The sequence below is a fragment of the Tigriopus californicus genome, chromosome 5 (genome assembly GCF_007210705.1).
Source record: "Tigriopus californicus strain San Diego chromosome 5, Tcal_SD_v2.1, whole genome shotgun sequence".
NCBI classification, from domain to species: Eukaryota; Metazoa; Arthropoda; class Copepoda; order Harpacticoida; family Harpacticidae; genus Tigriopus; species Tigriopus californicus.
This window is the reverse complement of record NC_081444.1, coordinates 8,109,045-8,120,713: the sequence shown is the minus strand read 5'-3', so window position 1 is coordinate 8,120,713 and position 11,669 is coordinate 8,109,045. Positions and strand designations below refer to the sequence as shown.

Genomic DNA, 11,669 nt, shown 5'->3' with positions numbered 1-11,669 from the left:
TATGTAATAGTTTCACTGGACACAAAAAGGGCGTTGCTAAACATAGTTTTTTTTTTTATCATGATGTGCAGAATGTTGCTGCAGCCAATAAGTCTAAAAGGTAACGTGAACAAGTCAAAAGTCTTCTCCCCAGATAAAGTGGGCTCAAATTCTGGCGCAGGAACTTATTAGGACAGAACTTTCCTTTTCATTTACATATTGCTTAATATGAAAAGTAAAAATAAGAATGTGTCGGTGCGTATGGTTTGGCAAATTTATTTGCGAATTTTTGTGCCAATTCAGTTGACTCTTTAAATGCAAATTTGTTTAAATAAGGCAATATTTATCTGCAAGTTTTGGCCATGTCTAATCATGAGCATTTGTAACATAAAAAACTAGATGTTATTTACTATCTTTGTGTCTTCCTGCCCATCTATGGATTTTGCCTAAACTGCGTGGTGAACGCAAGAGGATCCAGCGATCAAGTCATAGCGGAGCAGAGGACAGAACACGTCATCCCAATATTTTTGTAGGTGTTCACCAGAGATGAGTGACGATGAAGAACATTAAGCCTCAAACAATTCTTGGAATTATTTCGGATCAAATTTCTTTCGAGGGGCTTTCAAATCCCAACCTATATACACGGTACTTTTTGAACGCATTCAATTCATAAGATCAGACACATGAATGAACATTTTACGTGATTTTCGTTTAAATTCAATTATTTTTGTTTTAGCCAGTTTCGTCACCCTGCTTTGAAGCACGGAGTCCCACCAAAACAACACATCACTTGTGGTGTTCTTGTGTTAGTCATCACATCAATCGTCTTGCTCGCCTGCTCGCGTTTCACTAAATTATTCATCGACCCGTATTCACATCTTAGGGCGGATCCGAAGGAGCATCCTCCTATCACCATCGAAATTGCTGATCCAGCCCGAATGAAGCTCTAACCCAGTGGAGTCATGACATCGAACGCAACCGAGCTCTGGCTGAAATAGAAATCCGAGGATTGCATCATCAACGTTGTCATTCGACTTTGGGTCCTATACCAATTATTTCCCGTCTAAATGGCCATCATGCGGTTTCGGGTGAGTCTATGGACGGTGGCACTGAGCAGCTGGGCTTTATGGATATGTCTGGGATCGCTTAATCCAGCGCGGGCTCAAGCTGAGACTCCTTCAGCAGAGCCTCCGAGCCAAGATCCTGAGGCGGCCACACCCCGTCAACGCATTCCCTACTGTCCACCCGAAGATAAAGAGAGCTTAGCCCGCAAGAACAGCAACCTGATCATGGTCAGCACTTTGGATGGCAAGATTTCGGCCTTGGATCCAGCCCATGAAGGTCGTTTGTTGTGGAGTGTAGATACAGGCCCCGCCGGATCCATGTTGTCCTCCACCATCAGCCAGATGGAGTTGACCAATGCCGGCAAGTTTGTCAAACTCATCCCTTCTTTGGGCGGCGGATTGTACAAGTTTGATGGTGAGACCTTGGAAGCTGTTCCCTTGAGTGCGGAAGCCTTGCTTAGATCTTCTTTCAAGTTTGCCGACAACACCATCATCACGGGCGGGCGGGAGAACCGTCGGTACGGCATTGAGATGGACACAGGCATGGTACGGTACGAGTGTGCCATGGATGGCTGCCGAAATTTTGGGACCGGCACGGATTCCTTGGACGATATCATCGTGGTTCATCGAGAAACGCAAACAGTTCGCGCTATTGAACCCCGAACGGGGCATGAAAAGTGGAACTTCTCTGTTAGCCAACATAATTTGGATTTGTTTCCGGGATTGGAGGATCTGTGTCATAACGAGTCGGAATCAGATGAACCTTCATTCATCAACGAGGACGATCGAGATGAGGTATTTAAAGCTGTCGTGTCCGACGGGGTGATTTGCTCTGTTAAAAAAGCTCACCCCGATCAGATCGTGTGGAAAAGGGACTTCCAAACACCCATCGTTCACGCCTGGGAAATTCGGAATGGGAAACTATTCAAAATCGATCTATTCAGTACCTCCGCTTTTCCAAGCACACCCCAAGGAGAAGTGTTAGTCGAGGGTCGAGATCCCCTCATGTACGTGGCCAGTCATAACAAGCAGCTCTACATCCAAGAGAGTGAGCGCTTACGCTTGGTTCATGCCCATCAGCTTGACCGGGTTCCAAAGGTCTCATGGCGACCTTACTTGTTAACCTCTCATTCTCGGACACCTCATTACAACCATGGCAAACATGCCAACGATGAGGGAATACTGCCTTTGTTGACCTTTGATGAGAAAGTGGCTGAAAATACGGCCTTGGCAGTTTTCACGGGTTCAGACTACCCGTACGATTCGGGTCTCTACCTTTTTCCGGAAGAGCCAACGCTAGAATACGATCCCGTTCTCGACTATGACCAGCAATCTAGTCTTCCCGGAATTGAGGATGGATCTAAGATGAATGGTATTGATTTAAATGTATACAGTCTGTACTATTGGTGGAAAGAAGTGACATTCATCTCGATACTTACGGCTCTATTGTTGAATGTTATCCTCACCCAACCCGTTATCCTGGAATTGAACTTGTTTGGGTCCCGGCCAAAACCAGATCAACCAAAACAGGTAAAAAATATTACTTGCCTCAGTTCCATTGTTGATGCTTTAGGGGCACTGGGTCTTACATTAACGCCTTTTTCCTTTTCCAGAGCGTTGTTGTCATCGAGGTGCCCGTTCAAGTTCCGGCGCCGAATAATTCCTCCGAAGCGAGGACCCCAGATTCAGCGTCGAGCGGAGCGAGTCTCAATAGAGAACTCTCCTGGCAGCGCAGCTATGATTCTGGACATTTCGAATCTCGATATTTGGCTGACTTTGAGCCTGTTCAGTGTCTTGGAAAGGGCGGTTTCGGAGTTGTGTTTGAGGCTAAAAATAAGTTAGATGACAACAAGTATGCTGTGAAACGCATTCGATTACCCAAGAGTGATCATGCCAAGAAGAAAGTAATGCGAGAAGTCAAATTTCTGGCCAAGCTTGAGCATCGCAATATCGTCAGGTACTACAACACTTGGCTGGAATCGCCTCCTCCAGGTAAGATACATTAGTATACACTTTCTTTGTCCAAAGGTTATATCAAATCATGTGATTTGTGTCATGCTCTTGATAGGATGGCAAGAGGATCACGATAAACGTTGGCGGCTCGAGGATCTTGGGGCTTCGATGAATGAAGACGTTTCCTCCATGACTCGAACCGAATTCGATGAGAGTGGAACCAGTCTCGGAATCAATACAAAAAATTTACAGTTTTCTCGTGATTGTGGAAACAATTCTCTGCACCTCCCTCCTTCAAAAGGAGGTGATCGTAATTCATTCAGTATTGTTTTTGAAGATGAGTCGTCATCGGAAAGAACGAGTGCAAGTCAAACCAATCCAAATGAAAGCCACTGCTCCGACTCGAGTACAGAAGGCACTTGCGAAGATGCTCTGGAGTGGGATAAGGCCAATTGGAAAGAGGAAGGCCAAAGAGAAGAAAAGAAATCTCAACAGGTCTACCTATACATTGTGATGCAACTTTGTCAGAAACAAAGTCTCCGTGATTGGTTGAGAGATTGCGTAATGAATCGATCCAGACAACAATCTCTACAGATGTTCCACGAAATCTGCCTGGGTGTGGAGTACGTTCACTCCCAACAACTGATTCATCGTGACCTAAAACCCGGAAACATATTTTTCTCCACTGACGGAACCGTCAAGATCGGCGACTTCGGATTGGTGACTGGACGTGTTGATGTCTTGGATTGTCAAGATGATGACCAGAGTAATGTGTCTGAGGAATCGCCAATGTTGAGTAGCCACAATCAGAACTTCAACCACACTGATCAAGTCGGAACTGAGCTTTACATGAGTCCCGAACAGATCAAGCGGATGAAGTATAACTATAAAGTAGATATCTACTCGTTAGGGTTGATCCTGTTCGAACTTCTTGTACCTTTTTCCACTCAGATGGAGCGGTTGGATACTCTTTCCAAGTTGAGGAAGCTAGAGTTTCCTGATCACTTCATCAACCAAGACGAGTACCACTTGGTAAAAGCCATGTTGTCGCACTCTCCGGATGAGAGGCCGGACACGAACGAAGTCCTCGAATCCGAATTCATGGCTTTAGTGATAGAATGTTCCGTCAATGGAGATGTTGGATCCGTGGAAGGGGGAAGAAAACGCAATCATAGCTCGCGATCAGAAGAATAAGAAAAACCTTGGACGTGTTGCGAAACCTTTGGTCGGTTTTTTTTCTTTAGACCCTGACAGGTCATCTGTCTTAAAATTGCCATTTTCGAAATGGTGCATATCTAGAATACACATTCGGCATTACATTCTGATGAAATTCCGTTTATCATTAAATATAGATATAAATCTTTCCCCCCTGTTGTCCGGATCAATGGAAAATTGAATGATTGGTAATCCAGTTCGGTCATGTTTTTTTTCTACGAGTAAAAAAGTTCGCTCGACGGTGGTTGGGGAGGTCCACCTATTTTCAATAAAAATGCATTGAAGAGTTAGGCCAGTCCTTTAGAAAGGACAGTGTGAGGGCATATCAATGCCAATGTGATTTCATATGAACCATATCGGCCTCTAAATTCCACAATTGAAAATTGTTCTTGAAATTCATTTTAGGGAGTCTCGTTTAACTTCGAGACAGTCGAAGATAGTGCTGGGGTGCCTCCGGACTCGAGTCCGAGTGCTCTTGAGTCTTCTACTCGATTTTGGAGATTTTGGCCGGACTCGAGTCCGAACTCGTCAAAGAAAAGTATTCAATTATTTTAGGATTTCGCAGGACGAGCCTTTTGCTTTACCTGACCTGACTGAATCCTGCAAAAGGTAAAAAAAATAAGGGCTCGTACGAGTCCGACTTTGGCCGGGCTCGCCCCAGCACTACTAGAAGTTCACGGCGGTTTTGTTACAAAATACGAAGTTACCGTGCACATTCGGCATTATATCTAGATGAAATTCTGTTTATTATTAAATATAGATATAACATATCAATCCTGCTCACACTGTGTTGTCCGGATAGATGGAAAATTGAATCATAATCCAGCTCTTTTAAATGTTATTTTCTTCTCATATCACAGAATCCCAAGCAGAAACCGTTTTCAGGGTTGGAAAAGCTCACACATAGCGGTGATAGGGGGATTTGGGTGCCCTCCCCCCATTGAAACATAAAAGGGTGGTGCAATAATAATGTATATTCATTCTGATTGGTCCCCCGGAAACTGGTAGAGACTGGGGTCGATGAAGGAAAAGGGGAAACAAAAACTCATAACCAAGGAAAATCCTGAAAAGTGTGGCCACGCCAAATCTGCCCCCATGGGAATGTCTCGAACTCGCAGTCAACGTGTTGATGACCCATTGGGGAGAGGGGGATTGAATACCGAACAATGAATGCGTTGGGAAGTGGCCGTTTATTTAATAAAGGCCGTAAAGACGGCCCACATGATCTCATTGGTACCGCCTTTGGCACTCTCAGCCTCTAAATCCATATCCAGGAGATCTCTCACCCGCTTCATGGCTACATCATAATCGTCATCGTTGAGGGGGGCAAAGGCATTCTCCAGCACGTCCGAGGCGTGGGCTAAGAAAATTAGTGACACCACTCGCTTGTCCATGCGGTGCGGATCGTTGACCCATTTGGCCAACACGGAATCCTGGACCTTTTTGATAAGGCGATTCTTAATGGACCCATCCGTCACCGGGTGGGTCGTCATGTCAAAGAGCAAGAAATTCTGCTTCTCCGTGGTGAGTACACCCTTTTCCGTCAAGTTCTTGGCCAGCCGTTCACGGACGTTCTTGAGCTGATAGCGTAGTTTCAATGGGTTCCAGGTCTCGCCGCTCAAATACTCAATCCAAGTCTGAATGTTCTCGGGATAGTCGGTCTCTTTAATGTGCTTCAATGCTTCGTCCAAGAGGACGTCCCCACAAGGGTCGGCATTCTTCAGGATCACTTTGCGACTCAATAGCCCCTTCCGCCGCATACCAGCCCGTTCCAACTCGATGCGGCCCCGTAAAGCCAACTCAATGAGGATGCACCCGCGAAGCCCACTGGAGATGCAATCATTCCAAAAGGACGTGTAGCCCTCTTTGTCTTTCAGGCCGAGCAGGAGGACCTCTTCCATGAGCGTAAGGCGGGTCTCTTTGGAATCGTGGTCGTTATCCCCACCCAAATCCTGACCGCCATTAAGGCGGGCCTCTGCCGCGGCCTCATCTTCGATATACACATCACGGGTGGGCACATTGCGGCGACGCTGGACCAAGCCCTCTGCGCGCCCGTCCATCTTGAAGGTGGGTGCGTTCGTGCGTGTACGGTATGCGAGCAAGTATGGAGCAACAGATAAGTAGATAGGTGTGACAGCTTGACGGCGGGCCTAGCAGAGCCCGTCTCTCTGCAATCGGGAAGGTCAGTTCCCGTCCGGGATGGAGGCGGTGGCTGCGGCGAGAGGATCCAACGATTTGAAAGTAATGAAGATGATGGTGATGCTGGTTGGTTGACTAGCTGGGATAGCTCGACTTCCCAGCCTCCTTTGGGATGGTTTCAGACGCAATCGGATGATTGTGACACTTGGCAAAAGGCAAAAGGCAAAAGGGATTTCACTTGTCTCTCTCCCTCATACATGCATGCATGCATTCACCTCTCACTCTGAACGAGAGCAGGCCTTTCGTGTCCTCTGTCGGAGACTGCCTGGCTGACTGGCTAACTGTCTTGTCTGCCCAGCCCAGCTAGTTCCTCAGTCAGTCCTCCTGGCTCAACACTAGAGGAGAGATCGAAGGAAGGCACGGACGGGTAGGAAACAAGTCTAGGAAGAACGAACGACTGAAACCAGGAACAAGGAACGAGGAATGAAGCTTCAACGAGCTGGACTCTCTCTCTCTCTACTCTCCCCTCCCGGGCAGTTTGACGGGCTGTTGGCTAGATTTTTAATGACGAGTTGGCAAGATACGAGGCTGATCAGTCGGATCAGTCGCACAAAGAGGATCCTCAACGATCCATGGGTAGATGGGTAGATAGATAGAATAATAGGAATCAGGCTTCGGAGTGTTTTTTTAAGCCGTTTTGAAAACTGACTCATTCAGATAGCAGCCTTTTCTTAGGTCGGTCGGCGTGCGTGTCCTTCGAATAATTCTACTCTCTCTCAAGCCCAGGAGGCTGGAGGAGAAACGCACAAAGGCAGAATCATAGAGAACCATAACTAAAATGCTTAAGCTCAACAGGAGCTGTACAGCTTGAGCGTGTTTTCAGGTCAGCTGACGCTGGTGGAAATGGGACAAAGGTATTTCGTTAAATCTCGCTTCAGGCAAGTTGAATTATTATCATGAAACCTTTGTTATTCCTCTTTAATCTTAATTTCTTTTGAATCTTACAAATATACAGGTAGAAAGAGTGGTAGAATAATAAAAAACATGCTTTTTAGGGCATAATACACGTAACATGTCAAAAAAGATTTGGACATTAGTAGAGCAAATCATGTACTCTATTGATCGCCCTTGTTTAGCAAGACATTTCGAAAATCTCGAAAGTATAACAAAATGTATCCGAAATTGCAACTCAATGATAAGGCATTCGGAATTTCGTTTCAATCTCCCAACAATGTGCTTGAATGTGGGCGACATGATTGCGCCTATACGTAAACAAGGTAATTCCGACACCTGTGAAGTTCAGACTGAACCCAGACTTGTTCCTTGGGTTTCAGTTAAGTGTTTCCACCACATGGATGAAAACTTTAACTTGAGCCCCATTTTAACCTCTCCAAAATTTCGTTCTTAAAAATGTGGTCGGACAACTTATTCAAACCCATTTTATGAAGCTTGCTAGACGAGAGTAATTGCTTGACAAGGAGTCTTATTAGGGGTTTCTACTCTGAATTTGGACGAGCCGTCAACGATCCAAATTTTCACCATAGTTGTCCTAAGTAGCTTGACTAGGAATGAAGCATTTTTTCCACCAGCGACAGATGAGACGAAAACCTGCGAACGCAGCGCCCTTGATTGATCTATATATGAAGTTATCTATGGACAGAATCTTGATATCGTGCGTCGATTGCGCACACGTTTGAGGGAGAAAATCCCGTGTCCTTAGTTCTGACAAACTGGTTGTTCTTGTGGTTTCATCTTCATTTCACTCAAACAAGTACGGCAATTGTGGGCTGAGACCCGTAAGCGATTGATCCTGTTCAATGCAATGTTCCCATTTGGGGCATACTGACTAGCTCTAGGTTATACTAGTACTTCAAATGGGCCATGGCTATGGATCAGCATGTGCTAGTTCAACGAGAATAATGAATGCTTAATGTTGAATGTGTTGTTCTTTTTTATTTTTTATACCCGAAATATTTTCCTAGTGACTCACTGCCATGCAGAGTCTTGAAAATGGCCACGCTGAAGAGCCAAGTCAGCAATTCTGCGAGTTGAACCGCGGAGTGACTAAACTCAGAGGGGATTGAAATGTACGATGATTTGCCTCGCTATTCTCATTTGAAGTAGTCAATATTTCCTTATAAGTGTCTTACGTTTTTTTGATTGAAATATTGTTTTCGACCAAACTTATTTTATCACATTCATGTTTCTTGAATACGGCCGAAAAAGGTGGGGAGGTTATTAAGCTACGTTATCAGTTTTCTTTCAATCGTAAAATAAACTTTTTAGCAAGCTAGTTTGACAGAGTCCGAACTTATTTAAGAATAAGAAAAAAGAGACCGTTTCATTGCAATTTCTAAATGGAACGGGTAGAGCATCCCTGAGTGAAGCTCAATTGGCACCTAAAATGCAGATGTGATTAAAAATTATGAGTCATGTTGTTTTTGCTCATATCTACAAGACAAACAATACGTAATTTGGGACAAGTGAGAAATACCCCCAAAAGAATATAATTCCCTCATAGATGTGACCTTAATTACATTTATTACGCTTTGTTTTGCCTCACCAACATTTTAAGAAATAGAACTTGGTTGTTTGTAGGGATCAGTCAAAGGCAAATTTCATTACCCAATTGCCAACGCATCATTTTGGCATGTCCAGTTCTCTCCATCCTCGAATATTATATCACGAGCTGGGGCATTATGGTTGATAGATCCCCCAATTCATCTTATACACTAAATACTAAAGTTTTACACATATGACAGGTTTATAGGTTGATAGCGGAGAGGTGTACTGGCTCAACTTTCAACCACTCTGTTTCCCACAATCTTATGATCCACGTGTTTTTTTTTTCACCCTCGATCTGGCAAGGACGACGACCATAAGCCAAGCAAGCCCCACAAAAAGCCAGGACCCAGGACGGGATTCCAGGTATGACTTGAGTCATTCAGCGCGACTCCATTTCATGTGAGGGAGCACCTGGGAGGAGGGCACATCCCAAAAGCTGCTTGGACGCGCAAATTCTACCTTGTTAGAGCTACGATAGGTAGGTAGCAGGTTGGTAGGCAGGGCACCACCACCAACTGATGAATCCATCCCATCCCTCCATCCGTTGAAGTAAACGGACCAGGCGCGGTTAGAAGCAACACTTTTGGTGGATGAGGAAGGAACAAAACAATTGGAATGTGCTGAGAATGTGGAATCTGAATAAAGTCGTTCTCGCCTTGGTGGTGGCTGGTGCCAATTTCCAAGTCATGTTCGGCATTGGGTGCTTTGAGTGCAATTCCGCCAGCAACTTCACATGTACAGAGTTTTGGGATCCGACTATTGCAGTGACCGAAAAGTTTCTCACAAATTGTGCTCACGTCTATAACGCCCAGTACTGTGTAAAGATGAATGGCATTTTTGACGGCAAGCTCGGCACCAAACGATTTTGTTCTTCCAAGAATTGGGGCGACTATTGTGAATACATCCAAAGACCCGGTGACACTCAGCAATATCGGTCCTGCGTCCTCACTTGTTCCACGTACGGGTGCAATCCCGCCGTATCATTGACACAATTCTCACATACCTTATGGTTTTCCGTGGTGACGGCATCAGTTAGTGTGCTTCGTTATTCGACAAGTATGGTTCTTCAATAAAGTTCGAGACTCTCGGGAAAATATAACGCTCCATGGAGGCACCTAAATATTCAAAAGTCGCTCGATATCATTGAATGTTGGCATCCAGATTCTATTTCTTAAATATGTGACTGCTTTCTTCGAGGAAGTAGGTGTGTATGTGGTCACTGGTTAAGTTGATGGGATGAAGTGGTTGGCTCAGCTAGAGCTCTCTAGGTTGACCCAATCTCGAAGCCTGAGAAAAGTCACTCAGAGAACCGTTTCGATGACACTGCTTATTCCAATTGAAAATGGAAGATGACATGAACACTTTTTTTGGCTGGGAGAGACTCATCCCTCTAACTTCAAATACAATATGTTGCAACAAACCAAGTTAAACATGATGTTCCACTTCTTTTGCATCGTAAGATTCTTTATTTGAAAGACCATGTCATTTTTTGCGGACTTCCTTGCCGCTACTGGAATTGGAATCCCAGCAGTTCAAGACGAGAAATATATTCATTTTACTCAACTTTTAAGTATATATATCATTTGATCGACCAATGAATTAGAGTTTGCTGATCTGGCTAACCCTTGAACATCAGGTTGATCGGGAATTTTAGTCAAAAACTTGTCCAAGTCCGACTTCAATCCTGCTACCGGATCAACAAGGCCCAAGTATTCCCTACGAATTTTAGAGGGAAGCAAATTCAACAATGAAGGAGCCCGAGAAAGAAGAGACGTGGACTTATTGTTCGAACTTGCCTGGATTCTCGAGGGCTTGAAGGTGCTCTCAAAACGCACATTAAGCTTCTACGGTCACTAGAATTGACCCTAAATCCTGGGTTGGGACAAAGCTCATGGATGCTTTTGAAGACGTACAGTATCAGATACCTTTTGTGCCTTCTCTGAATACTGTACAGTTCCAACCTTTCTAACCTCTCCCAATGCGAGAACTCGCTCAAATTTTTAATGTTCCTAGTAAAACATCTTTGGACCTGCCCGATCTTTTGGAAACCTGCTGAACTCATTGGAGCCCAAATGGGTGAAGCATGTTCAAGAAGTGGCTGAACAATCGACTTGTACAGAGTTAGCATCGCGATGCTATCTCTGGACTTAAACGTGCGATATATCCAACCACACATTTGAAAAGCTTTACCCACCTTCAACTGGATATGCTCATCGAACTTTGCATTATTTTGGAAGACTACACCTACATCTTTCATAAATGAGACCTACTCAATATCTTTACCTCCATTACCTATGAGTGAAGTATTCAAAGTAGTTGACCCAAAGGTCATTGAGCGGAATTTCATTTTGTTCAGGGCCATATTACTCTCAGTAGCCCAAAAGGAGATTCTATCTTGGTCCTTTGCAAGACTAGTGGAATCTTGGCCATTCCTACCAGAAACTAACTTTGTATCGTCAGCATAAGAAGAGAGACTGGCAGTAATACTAAGCTTTTGAAGCGGGGCAACGAGTATTATAAAAAGGAGGGGCCCTAAGATGGAACCCTGGGGAACACCTGACTTGACATCATGTATATCACTAAGGGATCCCTCAACCTTAACCAATTGCTTCCCATCATGAATGACCACTTGAAAACCTTGCCTTGGATCCAAATGTCATGAAGTCTATTCAACAAAAGGCCATGATCTTCTTTATCAAAGGCCTTGGCAAAATCAAGATAAACAACATCAACTGACTCGTGCCTTTCCAGTCC

The 11,669-nt window shown here is 44.6% G+C and overlaps 2 protein-coding genes across 2 annotated transcripts; one reads left to right on the top strand and one right to left on the bottom strand.

Moving 5' to 3' along the window:
- The first annotated feature begins 774 nt into the window (after window positions 1-774).
- Window positions 775-4,361, top strand: LOC131880655 (eukaryotic translation initiation factor 2-alpha kinase-like). The gene is made up of 3 exons (XM_059227335.1): window positions 775-2,573; window positions 2,657-3,035; window positions 3,112-4,361. Exons 1-3 carry the CDS (start codon window positions 1,047-1,049, stop codon window positions 4,188-4,190), a joined length of 2,985 nt encoding a protein of 994 aa, XP_059083318.1. The 5' UTR covers window positions 775-1,046; the 3' UTR covers window positions 4,191-4,361.
- A 572-nt stretch (window positions 4,362-4,933) lies between these two features.
- Window positions 4,934-6,798, bottom strand: LOC131880656 (Golgi phosphoprotein 3 homolog sauron-like). Its single transcript, XM_059227336.1, has one exon. It carries the CDS (start codon window positions 6,269-6,271, stop codon window positions 5,402-5,404), a length of 870 nt encoding a protein of 289 aa, XP_059083319.1. The 5' UTR covers window positions 6,272-6,798; the 3' UTR covers window positions 4,934-5,401.
- Between the last annotated feature and the right edge of the window lie 4,871 nt (window positions 6,799-11,669).